This window comes from Panulirus ornatus, chromosome 56, assembly GCF_036320965.1.
Source record: "Panulirus ornatus isolate Po-2019 chromosome 56, ASM3632096v1, whole genome shotgun sequence".
NCBI lineage: Eukaryota > Metazoa > Arthropoda > Malacostraca > Decapoda > Palinuridae > Panulirus > Panulirus ornatus.
This window is the reverse complement of record NC_092279.1, coordinates 30897930-30919531: the sequence shown is the minus strand read 5'-3', so window position 1 is coordinate 30919531 and position 21602 is coordinate 30897930. Positions and strand designations below refer to the sequence as shown.

General features: G+C 39.6%; 1 protein-coding gene across 3 annotated transcripts in view; it reads right to left on the bottom strand.

Annotated features, from left to right (window-relative positions):
- The window catches only part of DppIII (dipeptidyl peptidase 3), a 46620-nt gene extending 26249 nt beyond the window's left edge, over window positions 1-20371 (bottom strand). Inside the window, exons 1-3 of one of the 3 annotated variants that reach the window (XM_071694193.1) lie at window positions 20146-20213; window positions 15057-15282; window positions 7893-10419 (exon numbers count right to left, since the gene is read on the bottom strand). In XM_071694193.1, the coding sequence (XP_071550294.1) occupies window positions 8256-10419; window positions 15057-15262 (2370 nt within the window). In that variant the 5' untranslated portion in view covers window positions 15263-15282; window positions 20146-20213 and the 3' untranslated portion in view covers window positions 7893-8255. Of the gene's footprint in view, window positions 1-7892; window positions 10420-15056; window positions 15283-20145 lie in introns of those variants that run through there. The other 2 variants (XM_071694194.1, XR_011716778.1) reach the window with 2 other exon arrangements.
- Between the last annotated feature and the right edge of the window lie 1231 nt (window positions 20372-21602).

Here is a 21602-nt window from a genome sequence, read left to right as displayed (position 1 = left end):
ACTCTGTTCCTTGTACGCCTTTCACCCTCCTGCATGTTCAGGCCCCGATCACTCAAAATCTTTTACACTCCATCTTTCCATCTCCTATTTGGTCTCCCATTTCTCGTTCCCCCCACCTCCGACTCATATATCCTCTTTGTCAATCTTTCCTCACTCATTCTCTCCATGCGACCAAACCATTTCAAAACACCCTCTTCTGCTCTCTCAACCACACTCCTTTCATTACTTGCTCGATCAAACCACCTCACACCACATATTGTCCTCAAACATCTCATTTCCAGCACATCCACCCTCATCTGCACAACTCTATCTATAGCCCACACCTCACAACCATATAACATTGTTGGAACCACTATTCCTTCAAATATACCCATTTTTGCTTTCCAAGATAACGTTCTCGACTTCAACACATTTTTCAACACTCCCAGAACTTTCACCCCCTCCCCCACCCTATGATTCACTTCCGCTTCCGTGGTTCCATTTGCTGCCAAATCCACTCCCTGATATCTAAAACACTTCACTTCCTCCAGTTTTTCTCCATTCAAACTTACCTCCCAATTGACTTGTCCCTCAATCTTACTGTACCTAATATCCTTGCTCTTATTCACACTTATTTTCAGCTTTCTTCTTTCACACACTTTACCAAACTCAGTCACCAGCTTCTGCAGTTTCTCACACGAATCAGCCACCAACACTGTATCATCAGCGAACAACAACTGACTCACTTCCCAAGCTCTCTCATCCACAACAGACTGCATACTTGCCCCTCTTTCCAAAACTCTTGCGTTCACCTCCCTAACAACTCCATCCATAAACAAATTAAACAACCACAGAGACATCACGCACCCCTGCCACAAACCTACATTTACTGAGAACCAATCACTTTCCTCTCTTCCTACACGTACACATGCCTTACATCCTTTATAAAAACTTTTCACTGCTTCTAACAACTTTCCTCCCACACCATATATTCTTAATACCTTCCGCAGAGCATCTCTATCAACTCTATTATATGCCTTCTCCAGATCCATAAATGCTACATACAAATCCATTTGCTTTTCTAAGTATTTCTCACATACATTCTTCAAAGCAAACACCTGATCCACACATCCTCTACCACTTCTGAAACCACACTGCTCTTCCCCAATCTGATGCTCTGTATATGCCTTCACCCTCTCAGTCAATACCCTCCCATATAATTTCCCAAGAATACTCAACAAACTTATACCTCTGTAATTTGAGCACTCACTCTTATCCCCTTTGCCCTTGTACAATGGCACTATGCAAGCATTTCACCAATCCTCAGGCACCTCACCATGAGTCACACATACATTAAATAACATTACCAACTAGTCAACAATACAGTCACCCCTTTTTTAATAAATTCCACTGCAATACCATCCAAACCGCTGCCTTGCCGGCTTTCATCTTCCGCAAAGCTTTTACTACCTCTTCTCTGTTTACCAAATCATCTTCCCTAACCCTCTCACTTTACACACCACCTCGATTAAAACACCCTATATCTGCCACTCTATCATTAAACACATATAACAAACCTTCAAAATACTCATTCCATTTCCTCAATTCACCACTACTTGTTATCACCTCCCCATTAGCCCCCTTCACTGATGTTCCCATTTGTTCCTTAAAGGGGACAGGAGCAAGGGGCTGGAAACTCTCCCCTCCTTGTATTTTAACTTTCTAAAAGGGGAAACAGAAGAAGGAGTCACGCGGGGAGTGCTCATCCTCCTCGAAGGCTCAGATTGGGGTGTCTAAGTGTATGTGGATGTAACCAAGATGAGAAAAAAGGAGAGATAGGTAGTATGTTTGAGGAAAGGAACCTGGATGTTTTGGTTCTGAGTGAAACGAAGCTCAAGGGTAAAGGGGAAGAGTGGTTTGGAAATGTCTTGGGAATAAAGTCAGGGGTTAGTGAGAGGACAAGAGCAAGGGAAGGAGTAGCACTTCTCCTGAAACAGGAGTGGTGGGAGTATGTGATAAGAGTGCAAGACAGTAAACTCTAAATTGATATGGATAAAACTGAAAGTGGATGGAGAGAGATGGGTGATTCTTAGTGCATATGCACCTGGGCATGAGAAGAAAGATCATGAGAGGCAAGTGTTTTGGGAGCAGGAGAGTGTGTACGTTAGTAGTTTTGATGCATGAGACCAGGTTATAGAGATATGTGATTTGAATGCAAAGGTGAGTAATGAGGCAGTTGAGGGAATAATTGGTGTACATGGGGTGTTCAGTGTTGTAAATGGAAATGAAGAGCTTGTAGATTTATGTGCTGAAAAAGGACTGGTGACTGGGAATACCTGGTTTAAAAAGAGAGATATACATAAGTATACATATGTAAGTAGGAGAGATGGCCAGAGAGTGTTATTGGATTACATGTTAATTGATAGGCATGCGAAAGAGAGACTTTTGGATGTTAATGTGCTGAGAGGTGCAACTGGAGGGATGTCTGATCATTATCTTCTGGAGGTGAAGGTGAAGATTTGTAGAGGTTTTCAGAAAAGAAGAGAGAATGTTGGGGTGAAGAGAGTGGTGAGAGTAAGTGAGCTTGGGAAGGAGACTTGTGTGAGGAAGTACCAGGAGAGACTGAGTACAGAATGGGAAAAGGTGAGAACAAAGGATGGAAGGGGAATGGGGGAGAAATCGGATGAATTTAGGGAAGCAGTGATGGCTTGCGCAAAAGATGCTTGTGACATGAGAAGCGTGGGAGGTGGGCAGATTAGAAAGGGTAGTGAGTGGTGGGATGAAGTAAGATTATTAGTGAAAGAGAAGAGAGAGGCATTTGGACGATTTTTGCAGGAGAATAATGCAAATGAGTGGGAGATGTATAAAAGAAAGAGGCAGGTGGTCAAGAGAAGGGCGCAAGAGGTGAAAAAGAGGGCAAACGAGAGTTGGGGAGAGAGAGTATCATTAAATTTTAGGGAGAATGAAAAGATGTTTTGGAAGGAGGTAAATAAAGTGTGTAAGACATGGAAACAAATGAGAACATCAGTGAAGGGGGGTAATGGGGAGGTGAAAACAAGTAGTGGTGATGTGAGGAGATGGAGTGAGTATTTTGAAGGTTTGTTGAATGTGTTTGATGATAGAGAGGCAGATATAGGGTGTTTTGGTTGAAGTGGTGTGCAAAGTGAGAGGGTTAGGGAGAATGATTTGGTAAACAGAGAAGAGGTAGTAAAAGCTTTACGGAAGATGAAAGCCGGCAAGGCAGCGAGTTTGGATGGTATTGCTGTGGAATTTATTAAAAAAGGGGGTGACTATTGTTGACTGGTTGGTAAGGTTATTTAATGTATGTATGACTCATGGTGAGGTGCCTGAGGATTGGCAGAATGCTTGCATAGTGCCATTCTACAAAGGCAAAGGGGATAAAAGTGAGTGCTCAAATTACAGAGGTATAAGTTTGTTGAGTATTCCTGGAAAATTATATGGGAGGGTACTGATTGAGAGGGTGAAGGCATGTACAGAGCATCAGATTGGGGAAGAGAAGTGTGGTTTCAGAAGTGGTAGAGGATGTATGGATCAGGTGTTTGCTTTGAAGAATGTATGTGAGAAATACTTAGAAAAGCAAATGGAGTTGTGTGTAGCATTTATGGATCTGGAGAAGGCATATGATAAGAGTTGATAGAGATGCTCTGTGGAAGGTAATAAGAATATATTTTATCGAGGATGTAAGGCATGTGCGAGAGTAGGAAGATAGGAAAGTGATTGGTTCTCAGAGAATGTTGGTTTGCGGCACAGGTGCGTGATTTCTCCATGGTTGTTTAATTTGTTTATGAATGGGGTGGTTGGGGAGGTGAATGCAAGTGTTTTGGAGAGAGGAGCAAGTATGCAGTCTGTTGTGGATGGAAGAGCTTGGGAAGTGAGTTAGTTTTGTTCACTGATGATACAGCGCTGGTGGCTGCTGATTCGGGTGAGAAACTGCAGAAGCTGGTGATTAAGTTTGGTAAAGTGAGTGAAATAAGAATGCTGAGAGTAAATGTGAATAAGAGCAAGGTTATTAGCTTCAGTAGGGTTGAGGGACAAGTCATTTGGGAGGTAAGGTTGAATGGAGAAAAACTGGAGGAAGTGAAGTGTTTTACATATCTGGGAGTGGATTTGGCAGCAGAATGAAACCATGGAAGTGGAAGTGAATCACAGGGTGGGGGAGGGGGCAAAAGTCGTGGGAGCATTGAAAAATGTGTGGAAATTGAGAACATTATCTCGGAAAGCAAAATTGGGTATGTCTGAAGGAATAGTGATTCCAAAATTGTTCTATGGTTGTGAGGCGTGGGCTATAGATAGAGCTGTGCAGCAGAGGGTGGATGTGCTGGAAACGAGATGTTTGAGGATAATATGTGGTGTGAGGTGGTGTGATCGAGTAAGTAATGAATGGGTAAGAGAGATGTGTGGTAATAAAAAGAGTGTGGTTGAGAGAGCAGAAGTGGATGTTTTGCATGGTTTGGTCACATGGAGAGAATGAGTGAGGAAAAATTGACAAAGAGGATATATGTGTCAGAGGTGGAGGGGACGAGAAGTGGGAGACCAAATTGGAGGTGGAAAGACAGACTGAAAAAGATTTTGAGTGATTGGGGCCTGAACATGCAGGAGGTTGAAAGGTGTGCAAGGAATAGAGTGAATTGGAACGATGTTGTATAACGGGGTCGACGTGCTGTCAGTGCTTTGAACCAGGGCATGTGAAGCGTCTGGGGTAAACCATGGAATGTTTTCTGGGGTCTGGATGTGGAAAGGGAGCTGTGGTTTCGGTGCATTATACTTGACAGCTAGAGACAGTGTGAGCGAATGTGGCCTTTGTTGTCTTTTCCTAGCGTTACCTCACACACATGCGGGGGGAGGGGGTTGTCATTTTCATGTGTGGCGGGGTGGCAACGGGAATGAATAAGGGCAGACAGTATGAATTATGTACATGTGTATATATGTAGATGTCTGTGTGTGTATATATATGTATACGTTGAGATGTATAGGTATTTATACGTGCGTGTGTGGATGTGTATATATATACATGTGTATGTGGGTGGGTTGGGTCATTTTTTCATCTGTTTCCTTGTGCTATGTTGCTAATGCGGGAGACAGTGACAAAGTATAATAATAATAATGAATAATAATAATATATATATTCTTTTTCTTTTCTCTCATACTATTTGCCATTTCCTGCATTAGTGAGGTAGCGTTAAGAACTGAGGACTGGGCGTTTGAGGGAATATCATCACCTGGCCCCCTTCTCTGTTCCTTCTTTTGGAAAATTAAAAAAATGAGAGGAGAGGATTTTCAAGCCACCCACTCCCTCCCCTTGTAGCCATCTTCTTCGACACGCAGGGAGTACGTGGGAGGTATTCTTTCTCCCCTATATATATATATATATATAGGGGAGGGCAAATGAGAGTTGGGGTGAGAGAGTATCATTAAATTTTAGGGAGAATAAAAAGATGTTCTGGAAGGAGGTAAATAAAGTGCGTAAGACAAGGGAGCAAATGGGAACTTTAGTGAAGGGCGCAAATGGGGAGGTGATAACAAGTAGTGGTGATGTGAGAAGGAGATGGAGTGAGTATTTTGAAGGTTTGTTGAATGTGTTTGATGATAGAGTGGCAGATATAGGGTGTTTTGGTCGAGGTAATGTGCAAAGTGAGAGGGTTAGGGAAAATTATTTGGTAAACAGAGAAGAGGTAGTAAAAGCTTTGCGGAAGATGAAAGCCGGCAAGGCAGCAGGTTTGGATGGTATTGCAGTGGACTTTATTAAAAAAGGGGGTGACTGTATTATTGACTGGTTGGTAAGGTTATTTAATGTATGTATGACTCATGGTGAGGTGCCTGAGGATTGGCGGAATGCGTGCATAGTGCCATTGTACAAAGACAAAGGGGATAAGAGTGAGTGCTCAAATTACAGAGGTATAAGTTTGTTGAGTATTCCTGGTAAATTATATGGGAGGGTATTGATTGAGAGGGTGAAGGCATGTACAGAGCATCAGATTGGGGAAGAGCAGTGTGGTTTCAGAAGTGGTAGAGGATGTGTGGATCAGGTGTTTGCTTTGAAGAATGTATGTGAGAAATACTTAGAAAAGCAAATGGATTTGTATGTAGCATTTATGGATCTGGAGAAGGCATATGATAGAGTTGATAGAGATGCTCTGTGGAAGGTATTAAGAATATATGGTGTGGGAGGCAAGTTGTTAGAAGCAGTGAAAAGTTTTTATCGAGGATGTAAGGCATGTGTACGTGTAGGAAGAGAGGAAAGTGATTGGTTCTCAGTGAATGTAGGTTTGCGGCAGGGGTGTGTGATGTCTCCATGGTTGTTTAATTTGTTTATGGATGGGGTTGTTAGGGAGGTGAATGCAAGAGTTTTGGAAAGAGGGGCAAGTATGAAGTCTGTTGGGGATGAGAGAGCTTGGGAAGTGAGTCAGTTGTTGTTCGCTGATGATACAGCGCTGGTGGTTGATTCATGTGAGAAACTGCAGAAGTTGGTGACTGAGTTTGGTAAAGTGTGTGAAAGAAGAAAGTTAAGAGTAAATGTGAATAAGAGCAAGGTAATTAGGTACAGTAGGGTTGAGGGTCAAGTCAACTGGGAGGTAAGTTTGAATGGAGAAAAACTGGAGGAAGTGAAGTGTTTTAGATATCTGGGAGTGGATCTGGCAGCGGATGGAACCATGGAAGCGGAAGTGGATCATAGGGTGGGGGAGGGGGCGAAAATTCTGGGGGCCTTGAAGAATGTGTGGAAGTCGAGAACATTATCTCGGAAAGCAAAAATGGGTATGTTTGAAGGAATAGTGGTTCCAACAATGTTGTATGGTTGCGAGGCGTGGGCTATGGATAGAGTTGTGCGCAGGAGGATGGATGTGCTGGAAATGAGATGTTTGAGGACAATGTGTGGCGTGAGGTGGTTTGATCGAGTGAGTAACGTAAGGGTAAGAGAGATGTGTGGAAATAAAAAGAGCGTGGTTGAGAGAGCAGAAGAGGGTGTTTTGAAGTGGTTTGGGCACATGGAGAGGATGAGTGAGGAAAGATTGACCAAGAGGATATATGTGTCGGAGGTGGAGGGAGCCAGGAGAAGAGGGAGACCAAATTGGAGGTGGAAAGATGGAGTGAAAAAGATTTTGTGTGATCGGGGCCTGAACATGCAGGAGGGTGAAAGGAGGGCAAGGAATAGAGTGAATTGGAGCGATGTGGTATACCGGGGTTGACGTGCTGTCAGTGGATTGAATCAAGGCATGTGAAGCGTCTGGGGTAAACCATGGAAAGCTGTGTAGGTATGTATATTTGCGTGTGTGGACGTATGTATATACATGTGTATGGGGGGGGGGGGGGTTGGGCCATTTCTTTCGTCTGTTTCCTTGCGCTACCTCGCAAACGCGGGAGACAGCGACAAAGTTTAAAAAAGAAAAAAAAAATCTTTATTTTGCTGTGTATGTTTATATATGCTTACAGTAAAATGTATATGTATGTATATGCACGTCTGTGGACGTTTATGTATATACATGTGTATGTGGATGGGTTGGGCCATTCCTCGTCTGTTTCCTTGCGCTACCTCGCCAACACAGGAGACGGTGGTTAAGTATAATAAAAAAAAATATATTTAACCTGATACTAATTTCTGTGGAAGAGTCATGGTGTTACCCAGGACCCTTCTTAAGATTCCTGCAGCCTAAGGCTGCATTACATCCAGTTGCAGGGAAATTAAGACTCCTTTAGAGTGGGTTCTTTGACAAAACTATACTCTCAATGATACAGCCTCGCCTAAGATGACTTTTCACTTAGGGTGTAACCTTGTGCATTCAGTCTGGTAATACCCTCTGGATATGTTTGAACTGTTAAAAGGCAAGGATAAGTATCTTTAGTAAAACATAATCTACCCATTTTCTGTTTAAAGGAATCAAGATACAGACTTGACATGGTTTCCATAAAAATTTAATAAAATGGTCCTCAGGAACAAAGGTATTTTGTATCAACATTATCTTGTATCAAATACTGTTATACATGCTAATGATATACCTACAGGAGAAAACACTAAAATCACATTTCACGAAAAAAAATTCAATTATCTAATGAAATAGGAACAAGTGGATTTTTCATTTCATTTTGGGAAAACATTATTTTAAGTATAAAAAAATACAAACTACTTTTATATTAAAATACCACTGTAAACCAATAACTTTATACAACATTCCAAGAATAATCCAAGTAAACAATCAGCAGTGTGTGTGAGGAAAAAATTTAATAAAATTTTGACGATAATGGTACACATTATTTATACATCATTCTGTCCAGCCTCTAGCAAAGGCTGTTAGAGCACATTCTATAGCATCATATTCCTCTGAGGAGAAGCGATCAACCCAAGATTTTGTTACACAGTCTATTGCTTCAGTATACGACACAAGCTCAATATCTTCTCCCACTATGCGAGTGTTGGGCATAGCTAGAATCATGCGTGGTCTACGTTTCCTCACTACAATCTCATGCCACTTACTGAAAGGAAATGGACCATCTAGTGGTACCTCGGAGTACTTCTCAAACATAGCTCGACCTGATTCTGAATCACCCATTGATCTGTATACCTGAAGTTTGCTCAGAAAATCCCCCATAGCCTTGTGTCCAACAGTATGGATTTTGGTCTTGTCAAGGGTGAGACGTAGATCAGGTAGACCATCACTACCAGTTGTTTGGGTGATGTTAACTAACCCTTGCCCAGCCTCTAGAGCAACTCGCAAGATTACATAACGTGCTTGAGAATGAGCCTGACCCCATTTTCCTTGGCTAGGCTGATACATTTCTAAACCCCTAAGGCCTGCATACATCATATCCAACCATGAAACATACTTTACATTCTCACGGTCTTCAGCAAGCACTCCAAAGACATCAAGAATGTCATCAACAAGTCCTAGGTACAGTGCTACAGTTTCAGCTCTGCATTCCTCATAAGCGCTGGCTAAGTTGGTGAAACGTGAATTGTAATTTTCTCCTTTTTCATAAAACAACACTTTATCCCCCGTGTATGGGTTCTTCATTTTTACTGGATCAAAATTAAGAGATCCATCATCTTTGCGTCGAAGGAACTTTCCACAACCATGTCCAAGAAGTTCATGAAGCCCTACCTGGATTTCCAAGGCCAAAGCCCCATGCTTTTCCCGTAATGCATGATCTGCTTCGGAAAGGAATGGACCACCTTTTATACCAGTACGTGCAGCCATGACATTAGTCAAACTCACATTCTTAAAACCCTGCTCTTCTTTTACATCCTTGTAATTTGGGATGTTAATGCCAATAGGTAGTCCAGATGATGCAAAAGTCAATATATCTAATGAAGAAAAATCTGGTCGCATAAATACATCCTCTTCAAAATCTTTACCCCATGGAAGAAGAGGTAAAAACTCCTTCTCAGCTCGGGCTACAAGAGTATCAAACTTTCGAGATTGCTCTCTGTTTACAACTGCAACAAAAGATTCAAATTCAGCACGCTGATTTACTGGGTCTCTGTAAACCTCAATGAAGCCCATATATGTTTCAACTGCTGGGGACTTATTCTTCACCCAAAAGGTTGATCCATCCTTGTGAGCTTTTACTGATCCCTTGCTAAAACACTCAATGTACTTGTCAAGCATCCGAATCTCAACATCACTGGCAGTGTAATCTTTTGCTAGCTGGAGTTCTTCAATCATCTTCTGAAGGAAAAAAGAATAGTCCCCCCTACTCACACAAAACTTGTGGCCCTGAAATTCCTCACAATCAACTGTAATATCTTCAGCATGTCCCTGTTCAATAGAAGCTATTCGAATGTCATACATAGTTTGACCATTTTTTTCATATTTCAGCAAACGATTATTCCATGCTTCAATGTTCTTTGAAGCCATATATTCCTTGGCTAGTTCAGCATCCTCTTGTGTACAGTTTGGTGTGAAATACATTGTGACTCCAGAAGGAGGCATACCAAGGAACCTTTTGTTTTCCTGTAAATCATATGATGGTCCTAAAGCCTGATTCAGATACTTCTGAATTACATCTGGTGCCTCAAGATTTGCCTTAGAAGCTTTTATCAGAGTTTCTAACTTCTCCCGGCTCACACTAGGAATAAACTTTCTATCACCAAAACCTAAATAATTCCCCATATTGTATGCTAGACCAGAATAGTAGATCAAGAGTGATTTAAACTCATCCTCTGTGAAGCCTGCTTTCTCTATGGCTATTTCTTGTAGGGTATCAATAGGTTGTGACCTGAAGACTCGAGTCAACAGGCTGAATATCAAGGGGCTCTCAGGGGAGGTCTGACATAAGACTATAAAACCACCCCACCATGACGCCCTAGAAAGGTGATGTGCATAATGACGTTCACGGGCAGTAAGGCCAGCAAAGGCTTCTTCACTCTTGAGATACAGTATAGGTGTGTCTAGGGGTAGTTCATGTTGAGAACTCATGTTGAATGATCTGTAGGTATAAATGAAAGTGGTGGATCAGAATTCAACAGCAGAAAAAATACAAAGGATATTAAATAATGTTAATTATTTCAGTTTTATGAATGAAATATGAAAAGAAAATATTTCTGCGAATCCTTTTAAAGTTCTCAAAACCCGTACTGGTTACTAAGCTTTTCTTTGAGTCAAAATTCTTGGTACTAAAATCCTACATTTAATGAAAGAATTTGTAACTCAGGGCTTCTCCTAAATCAGCTATTTAATGAAATATCCAAATTTCCAAAAACACAGTATAGCTGAATATTAAGGCAGCATACAGCTCCATGTTTAAAGCATGGTCTCATGAAATTATCAAACTTGGGAGTTTGTCATGCTCCTCAAAATATGAGTTTTTCAAACTTTTCAGTCATACTATGTCCTCTATAATCATGGGCCATGATCATACCAGTCTTCACCTAGTATAGGTGAAGATGAATGAGGAAGAATAGGAGGTTATATAAATTCTATAAGATGAAATTATTATGTAGCACGTGAGGAAAGGACCATGTCTTGAGTTGGTATCACAATTACGCCTAAAACATTACAATGATATGAACTAAATCAGCTTCTCCTAAGGTTTACTGCATGCAAAGGTAAGAACACCAAGAGTTACTGGCTTTCACACCTTTCTGCATTCCCTATGCCTATATAACATCAAAACTATACCCTCAATAGACAGCAAAAGATATGTTTCTGACAACAGTTAAATCTTTAGGTATACTAATGCCTAGGACCTAAAATGGTTGCTAACTACTAACTAAACTAGCCAAAACACAAAACTCAAATCTAGCTTTTCAATTCTGCATTGATTTTGGTGAAAGAATGCATATGATTCATATATTCCAAATTTTTTTTTGCTATTCTTTTGTTCTAAAACCATATTCATGGGATCTAAAGTGCAAACTTGAAAAATAATTCTAATCTTGGCTTCATGGGAGGTTACTTGAGAAAAATTTTCTTGTCAAAATTCCTTGAAACAATTTATACATTCAGAGAAAGGACTGCTTAATATTATCATGATGAGAATCTATTCAAGCTATATCATCATCACTCTTACTTGATATCAAACTACAGTAGCCTAAAAACTTGACTGGCAACAATTAACTCATAAGGAACAATAATGTTAAGTTAAAAATATTTAAGGCATTTGGACTTCTTTTGTCAAAGAGTGACTAAATTATATCGATAAAATAATAGCATTAGTACAGGTAACAAGCACTACTTGCACAGAGTAAACTAGGTATGCTGAGGATACAAGCATAAAACAATACATAACATCCAAAGGAAGGATTGTACCAGGTGAACTTGATAAGCTGAAAATCGTCATGGTATATAATATGACATATGAATCTGTTTATGGTAAGAATAAATGTGATGGTGTGATGGAAGTTTTGATTAATGGAAGGATCTTATCTTCAATGGTGAGATTTTAAGCAATTGGATCATTACTTATTAATTCACCTAATTCTGAGTGTTTATCCCACATATAAAAGAAAATTGGATAAAAGAAAGAATAATGAAAGCAAAAGAATTATTTGTTGACTAGAAACACACATGCTCCTTTATAATTTGTGCACATCAATTTCAAAATAAGTAAGTTGGTGTCACACTTCAAAACTTCAGAGGAACTTGCCCAAAATACTGTAATAACTACAACAGATTTACTGAATTACACGCAGACATTTCTAAAACATTTGGGAGGATAAGTGACTATTAAATTTAGAAAAGCTGGATTCCTGTCAACATGGAAAAAGTACCATGATGAAAGCAGAAATTAAATTACCTATATCTATCTATCTACTACTCAATTCCTCTATACATGGGGTGGTTCATGTGCAACCTGCTCCTCAGCTGACTCACAAATCCTTCATTTATGTTTATATGCTAAGTGAACAGCCTTTCATATTACTACATCTCTTAATACGTCCATGCTAAACTGACTCAACATGTTGTACTATTATGTCACCATTCATACATCGATCCTGAAACAAAAATATGCTTCCAATTCACACATCTAAAATATCTCTAGCCCCCAAAGATTGACTCAACACATTTCCTTTCTCTTACTGACTGCCACCTCTTCTCATTCTACCAACCAAACTACCTCATCTTCACCAACCTATCATTTAGCATATAGTATATAGTTAAACCACCTCTGCACTATTAGTCAATTACTGAACAGTACTATACTATATTCTATCTTCGTTATCAATATCATTATCTTTTCCCCTTCATAAATGAAAGTTTGTAATTTGTAATCTTTCTAGTCCTTATACAAAAGCATCGGTAATAGCTCTGTAAAAAAGCCTTTCCTTTCTTCTGACCTGATCAATCTTTATTTAATTCTCCAACTGATAAAGCCACTCTTTTTGGTGCATTTTATTCCTCTAATTCAATTTTCAGTAATTCTGCATTTACTCCTCTTAAATCTCCTCTTACTGAAACTGTCACCATTTCTTTTTTTCTTCAAGCAGGATCTTGTGTTATTACCCAGCTACAACTCAGTAAGATGCATGGCCCAGAATGCATACCTCCTTGTGTCCTAGCTCTGATCCTTGCTTGCCTATTTCATCTCTGTCTAAAAACCAAGACCTTCCTTATTCTTAGAAGCATGCCTTAGTATAACCCATCCCTTATAAAGATGTTTCTCACCCTTTCAAATACTGGCTCACTGACTTCACTTATGCTGTCTCTAGTCTTTGAAACTCTCATCACCTCATGCTTCCTCAAGCATTTACAGTCCCAAACGCTTCTTTCTGCAATGCCTGGTCCACTTGTGATCTCAACAATGTGATTCACCCCAAGGATTTTGGTGAAACTTTTGTCATGAACCTCAACATCTGGAAACCATTTAATAGGGTGTGACTCAAGTCTTTACTCTAAATTTCTTTCCTTTGTTTCCTCTGCTTCTCTTTGTTCCCTGATGAATATCTTCCTCTCGAGGCATTCAACTGTTGTAGACACTGACAGAGCCACTTCTCCATCTTACCCTATCAACACCAGTGTTCCTCCTAGTTCTGTCATATTGCCCACTGCCATTGTTCTCCCCATAAATGATCCCTCACCAACTTCTAATCCTCACAACTCTTATGCTGTTGATTTCACTACAAATCAACTCATTTTCCCTTGCTCCCACATTTTAATACACTCTTTTTCATACGGAACAAATTTCCCCTCTCAATTCAAACCTAAGCAGCATCTCAGACTGGGGAAGCAATAATTTTGTTGAATTCATTCTTATTAAGATGTAATATCTCCCTATATCTCTAAATGTCACTAATTTCCTACTGTCCAATTTCAAAATACTATAATTCAACCCTGTAATGATGTAAACATGGTGGTTATGACCATATCCTCATTCTATACTGGAAACCCCAAATAATCAGCATTACAAAGACTGCTTCCCAAGAGCAAGGGGTCCTATATAGGTGCTGTAATTTTTCTTGTAAGCACATTTTCCATACCCACAAGAGTTTAATCTGTGCTAGTGTGGAGTACTGCTCATGGGTTAGTTCTCATTCCACCTCCCTATTAGCAAGGGTGAAACCATAAGCCCTCCATTTCATTATTTCTACAGACAACACCTCTCTGCAACTTTCCCTTTTGTTTGCTTGTTCTCCAGGTACAGTATTTTTATGGTCACTGCTCTCATGAGTTGTCTGCCACCAAGGTTTGGTCCAACAGCAAACATCGGGCTGCTGTTTCCTATAGTTTGTTAGAAGGACCAAAATAGGATTGACCACCATGATATCTTCTTTCCTTAAACAATAAAGCTATTGAATTTTCTTAATTTTCTCTCCTTATAACCATTCCCCCTTTAATAGTGAGATTCACAACACTTTGCTATCCCTGCATCAATTCAAATATCTTTCTCTAAATTTTTTTCTTCTTTGCTAAGATGGCCTTGATTGTGCCATGTTTTGCTTGTGTTAGCTGGTCAAGCTTACAAAGTTTTCACCAGGCCATAAACCGTAGGACAACTCTCTAAGTCTGAATGTCTATGTTAAACACATCTAAGCAATGGCTTACTTCTTTTATGACCACACTGCTAAATAAAAAGCTTCACTTGCATAAACATTAAGATCTACCACATAACTGATTCAGGTCTTTCTTTCTATGTGTTTAATCAATGACTTAGCATGATCCACAACTTTAGCAATCAGCTAAGATGTGATTTCCTCAATATCTCTTCCTAAGTTTCACTCATTTCCTACTGTTCAAATTCAATACACTATTATTCAACCCTATAACAACATAAACATGTTGGGGGTGACCATATCCTCCATTCTATCCCGGAAACCCCAGATAATCAACACTACAAAGTCTGCCCTGTATTATATATTATAAGGATCGTTATTGTCCACTGACAAAAGTTGACATCTTTGATCTAAAATGATGCCAGTTTTTACATCAGTTGCTTACTTGGATACCTCATTTACAGCCCAAAGACTACCTGTACATAAAACTCACTCATAATACTAAACATAACATACAAATACTGAAACTAACAAATGATCAAACTGTATTGCTAAACTACTGATGAATGACTGGACAGCTGTATATACCATAATCTAATTAAGTCTAATACATTTCTTACTGAGAGAAACTAACCTGCTGAAGTGTCTGGGGGATGTACTAACAGATGCAGAAGACATAACCAGTAACTCACGACAATTTTTTGAAAGAAGAGTAGCATTTGTGGTTAAACTTAATGATTTCATTGGAAATCTTTCAAAAGTTCTGGCACAAAACTGTGAAATATCCAACATTGCTCTTCTTTTTCTAAAATTACATGCTACAAGGGTAAATATATTCATCCTTTTCAAATGTGTTAATCCTGTAACAGGCAAAAATATTTTCATCACTTTCATAACTCTGATAAATTTCTCATGCATCTTCGATTAAATATACCTCTGACACTTCTACAGTAAAAAGGTGATATGGGTGTTGTATCAGAAAGAAGATATGCAATTTCTAAGTTTAAGATCTCTCTTTTACTTTCATGAAACTGGTTCCTTCCATAAAGAATGATTTAAGAGGGTAGGATTTTCCATTTTCACCTAACAAGAACTTCTCTTTCCATATCAAATACCTAATAATTGTAATCTATGAGGGAGAGGGAAAACAGGAAGTTGGATAAATATAAAGCAGCATAATACACCACCAACATAAGAACAAGAAGATAAGTGCCTGTTTGAAAGCTACATATGATATGTGGGATCTTGTAATGGAGTATTTTTTGTTGTAACCGAGATGCACTCCAATGGACAAATTCCTACAATGTTAAGATTCGAAGGTAAACAAAGGGGATAAGAGTAAGTGCTCAAATTACAGAGGTATAAGTTTGTAGAGTATTCCTGGTAAATTATATGGGAGGGTATGTACAGAGAATCAAATTGGGGAAGAGCAGTGTGGTTTCAGAAGTGGTAGAGGATGTGTGGGTCAGGTGTTTGCTTTGAAGAATGTATGTGAGAAATACTTAGAAAAGCAAATGGATTTGTATGGAGCATTTATGGATCTGGAGAAGGCATATGATAGAGTTGATAGAGATGCTCTGTGGAAGGTATTATGAATATATGGTGTGGGAGGCAAGTTGTTAGAAGCAGTGAAAGGTTTTTATCGAGGATGTAAGGCATGTGTACGTGTAGGAAGAGAGGAAAGTGATTGGTTCTCAGTGAATGTAGGTTTGCGGCAGGGGTGTGTGATGTCTCCATGGTTGTTTAATTTGTTTATGGATGGGGTTGTTAGGGAGGTGAATGCAAGAGTTTTGGAAAGAGGGGCAAGTATGAAGTCTGTTGGGGATGAGAGAGCTAGGGAAGTGAGTCAGTTGTTGTTCGCTGATGATACAGTACTGGTGGCTGATTCATGTGAGAAACTGCAGAAGCTGGTGACTGAGTTTGGTAAAGTGTGTGAAAGAAGAAAGTTAAGAGTAAATGTGAATAAGAGCAAGGTTATTAGGTACAGTAGGGTTGAGGATCAAGTCAATTGGGAGGTAAGTTTGAATGGAGAAAAACTGGAGGAAATAAAGTGTTTTAGATATTTTTGGGAGTGGATCTGGCAGCGGATGGAACCATGGAAGCGGAAGTAAATCATGGAGTGGGAGAGGGGGCGAAAATCCTGGGAGCCTTGAAGAATGTGTGGAAGTCGAGAACATTATCTAGGAAAGCAAAAATGGGTATGTTTGAAGGAATAGTGGTTCCAACAATGTTGTATGGTTGCGAGGCGTGGGCCATGGATAGAGTTGTGCGCAGGAGGGTGGATGTGCTGGAAATGAAATGTTTGAGGACAATGTGTGGTGTGAGGTGGTTTGATCGAGTAGGTAATGTCAGGGTAAGAGAGATGTGTGGAAATAAAAAGAGCGTGGTTGAGAGAGCAGAAAAGGGTGTTTTGAAATGGTTTGGGCACATGGAGAGAATGAGTGAGGAAAGATTGACCAAGAGGATATATGTGTCAGAGGGGGAGGGAACGAGGAGAAGTGGGAGACCAAATTGGAGGTGGAAAGATGGAGTGAAAAAGATTTTGAGTGATCGGGGCCTGAACATGCAGGAGGGTGAAAGGCGGGCAAGGAATAGAGTGAATTGGATCGATGTGGTATACCGTGGTTGACGTGCTGTCAGTGGATTGAATCAGGGCATGTGAAGCGCCTGTGGTAAACCATGGAAAGTTGTGTGGGGCCTGGATGTGGAAAGGGAGCTGTGGTTTCGGGCATTATTGAATGACAGCTAGAGACTGAGTGTGAACGAATGGGGCCTTTGTTGTCTTTTCCTAGCGCTAACTCACACACATGGGGGGGGAGGGGGATGGTATTCCATGTGTGGCGAGGTGGCGATGGGAATGAATAAAGGTAGACAGTGTGAATTGTGTGCATGGGTATATATGTATGTCTGTGTGTGTATATATATGTGTACATTGAGATGTATAGGTATGTATATTTGCGTGTGTGGACGTGTATGTATATACATGTGTATGGGGGTGGGTTGGGCCATTTCTTTCGTCTGTTTCCTTGCGCTACCTCGCAAACGCGGGAGACAGCGACAAAGCAAAATAAATACATAAACAAATATATATATATATATATATATATATATATATATATATATATATATATATATATGGTGTGGGAGGCAAGTTGTTAGAAGCAGTGAAAAGTTTTTATCGAGGATGTAAGGCATGTGTACGTGTAGGAAGAGAGGAAAGTGATTGGTTCTCAGTGAATGTAGGTTTGCGGCAGGGGTGTGTGATGTCTCCATGGTTGTTTAATTTGTTTATGGATGGGGTTGTTAGGGAGGTAAATGCAAGAGTCTTGGAAAGAGGGGCAAGTATGAAGTCTGTTGGGGATGAGAGAGCTTGGGAAGTGAGTCAGTTGTTGTTCGCTGATGATACAGCGCTGGTGGCGGATTCATGTGAGAAACTGCAGAAGCTGGTGACGGAGTTTGGTAAAGTGTGTGGAAGAAGAAAGTTAAGAGTAAATGTGAATAAGAGCAAGGTTATTAGGTACAGTAGGGTTGAGGGTCAAGTCAATTGGGGGGTGAGTTTGAATGGTGAAAAACTGGAGGAAGTGAAGTGTTTTAGATATCTGGGAGTGGATCTGTCAGCGGATGGAACCATGGAAGCGGAAGTGGATCATAGGGTGGGGGAGGGGGCGAAAATTTTGGGAGCCTTGAAAAATGTGTGGAAGTCGAGAACATTATCCCGGAAAGCAAAAATGGGTATGTTTGAAGGAATAGTGGTTCCAACAATGTTGTATGGTTGCGAGGCGTGGGCTATGGATAGAGTTGTGCGCAGGAGGATGGATGTGCTGGAAATGAGATGTTTGAGGACAATGTGTGGTGTGAGGTGGTTTGATCGAGTAAGTAACGTAAGGGTAAGAGAGATGTGTGGAAATAAAAAGAGCGTGGTTGAGAGAGCAGAAGAGGGTGTTTTGAAGTGGTTTGGGCACATGGAGAGGATGAGTGAGGAAAGATTGACCAAGAGGATATATGTGTCGGAGGTGGAGGGAACGAGGAGAAGAGGGAGACCAAATTGGAGGTGGAAAGATGGAGTGAAAAGGATTTTGTGTGATCGGGGCCTGAACATGCAGGAGGGTGAAAGGAGGGCAAGGAATAGAGTGAATTGGAGCGATGTGGTATACAGGGGTTGACGTGCTGTCAGTGGATTGAATCAAGGCATGTGAAGCGTCCGGGGTAAACCTTGGAAAGCTGTGTAGGTATGTATATTTCCGTGTGTGGACGTGTGTATGTACATGTGTATGGGGGGGGTTGGGCCATTTCTTTCGTCTGTTTCCTTGCGCTACCTCGCAAACGCGGGAGACAGCGACAAAGTATAAAAAAAAAAAAAAAAAAAAAAATATATATATATATATATATACATATATATATAAGAATCTGACCCTGTGTCGGACAGATCCCAACATGCAACATTTCAATCCCTTTATTCTTACAAATATCTGAATTCCTGTCATATTTAAAAGACTTGGATTCACTAGATGTGTGAGGGCATCCAGATGTGTGGGTTTCATCATTAATAATGAAAATTAGCCAAACCATAGCCAGCGGGCTACTTATACTATTCTCAATACACCATCAGTCAGTTTGTAAACTGAATTTAGAAGAAACAAAATGCAACAATATAAAAATGAATCAGGTGGGTGTCTATCTATGACTGTCTGCAGGACATTCTCACATTAACTCTGCTCCCTCTACAAAATGAGATTTTGACGAAAGGTAGTTTGATTCTTTAAACTTTGAACTGTTGATATAGTGCTCTTACACCAAACACATTTTCTCTCTAATCCAAAGCTCTGTTTATCTTGTGAGTTTATCTTGTGAAGACTTAAAATTATGGGTGAAGAAAGCAACACACTTAAAATACCAAGTTCTGTATCATCTCTAGTGCATGAAGGTATCCAAGGGTAACAGTTTTATCAAAAATCTATCAAGTACGGTACTCACACCCTCTTTCTGATACTTTTTCCTAAAAACTATCTTACTTTACTCCCTAAAACTAATCTTACTGTACTGCATAGCATTTTCAACCATATAGAACCACAGTCACAAAAGATGTACAAGCAAGCAAGAGAGCCTTGTGAAAATCTTAAAATATAAAGTGTGCAAAGTTTTCTAAGTATAGTATATCCGAGACAAACCCCAGACAAGAATAGTTACACATGACAGAACAAGAGAAATTCTGTCAGCTGTCAATTACTGCGTCTCACAGTGACAATACAAACTTAAATATGGTCAGTATATATACTGGTTGTAACAAAAGACGCACATCAAGGCACTTACCCCTACTTAAATCTTAATGTAAAATGACTGACAAAAGTGGATGACCTAATATATAATCATACTGAAAAAGGTCTTAATTCCTATACATTCCTTTACGACATGCATGAAAAAGCTGATAGACAGTCTGGTCGCGGTAAACTCATGCACAGTGGTATCCTTATTCCATACTTGGCTAATTAATTCATTTCTCACAGCACTCGGTTAATAATATCAATAACCACTATGCTTTGCGTCAAACTAAAGTTATTGCAAAACCTCTTCAGTTTTGCCTTATCACCCTCTGGTCCCAACCACACCCGGCGAAGGAATTCATCACACAGCTCCCGTTTTCAAAATTCCACACTAATCTATCACACTACTAAATAACATATACTCATGAAACTTTGCCATACAAAAAAAAAGTTTGCAAGTACCTGATATAGTGGCAAGTGTTCTCACGTTGCGTAGCGGCAGCGGCCACTGATTGACGTCTGGCAACTCACTCCTGCACTGGTGTACCTGTACGATTATCAGGACACACAATAGTGTAAAGTCTAAGATTAATGCAACTAGACATGATCTGATAAATTACTTTACAGTATCTAGAAAGAAAGTACTTTTCATCTTCATTAGGCTAAATTTGATATGAATCATACAGTCAGTTTCTACGCTGGTGAAATGTGTTATTTGTCTTATAATTCTCACGTTTATAACATCATACTCTATCAGTTTCTATCAATACAAATATAATCTCTTATTCTAAATAATTAGCTTTGGCTTTAAAGGTGACCAAAAAATTAATCGAAACTTGATTCATGAAAAAGAAGAGTGCTTTGACCTCAGGGGATACAAAGGCTTGACGAATCTTCAAGTCAAAATATACACAAAAATTACGATAATTACGATAATGAAAAAAGATCTGCAATAAATCTAGATATTTCATTTATAAAATTGACTGCACAACGTATATTCAAAACAATTCCTGCATAAGAAAAAAATATGTTTGGAAAAGCTTTCCACTGCTTTTTTGCTCTATATCACCGGCAATAATACATATATGTACAAAAATCTAGAATTAATCACAAAATTATCATGTAAAGTGCATATCGTCATCACCGGGAGGTAAGGCTCTAAACCAGTTTATTAATACGAGTGGTAAGTAGGAAAATGGTTAGTGACACATGAAATCATATACATTTATCATATAGTCCGACATTGAAAGTTACAGTGACTTTGACGATCACTTTATGGTTGTATTAGCTTTAAGAAGCTTTCCTGCAGTTGTCACATCTGGCGAGATTCTGTCAATTATCTTTCATGAAAATAAATGAGAGTTGGGCTCAGCGTTGTCAAGGTCAGCGGTTACTGCTAAATATAAACCTTTCCTCAATGTTTGCCTTTCCCCATAGCGTAAGCTTCTACGCAATAACACAAAACAAAAACGTTAGTTTAAACATTTTATGTGACATTTCCACATGCTCATCTAATTTCTGCAAAATCTGAGGTAAACCTCGTTTTAAGACAAAACTTTGAAAAATTAGATGTTCTGTACATCATGGTACATCAACATAGATTCAAAGTTGTTTAAAGTAACTTTGTGAGTCACCCATTAGGTAATGAGTTCTTGAAAATATGTGTAGGAGAAGGACTCAATCCTGACCCGGAAACCCGTAGCAATAAATAAGATGGGGAAGTAAACGATTGTGAATTAACTGCAGAGAATAACTTTTAAGTGGTGCTACACATCCAACAGATATAACTAATTGAACAACTCTAACAATGTCTGGAACAAACTTTAGCCCATCTCATGTACACATGGTAAAAAAAAAAAAAAATCATAACACTTTCTTGTGCGAAACAGTTTGATACTACGGACGAAGGATTTTGAGAA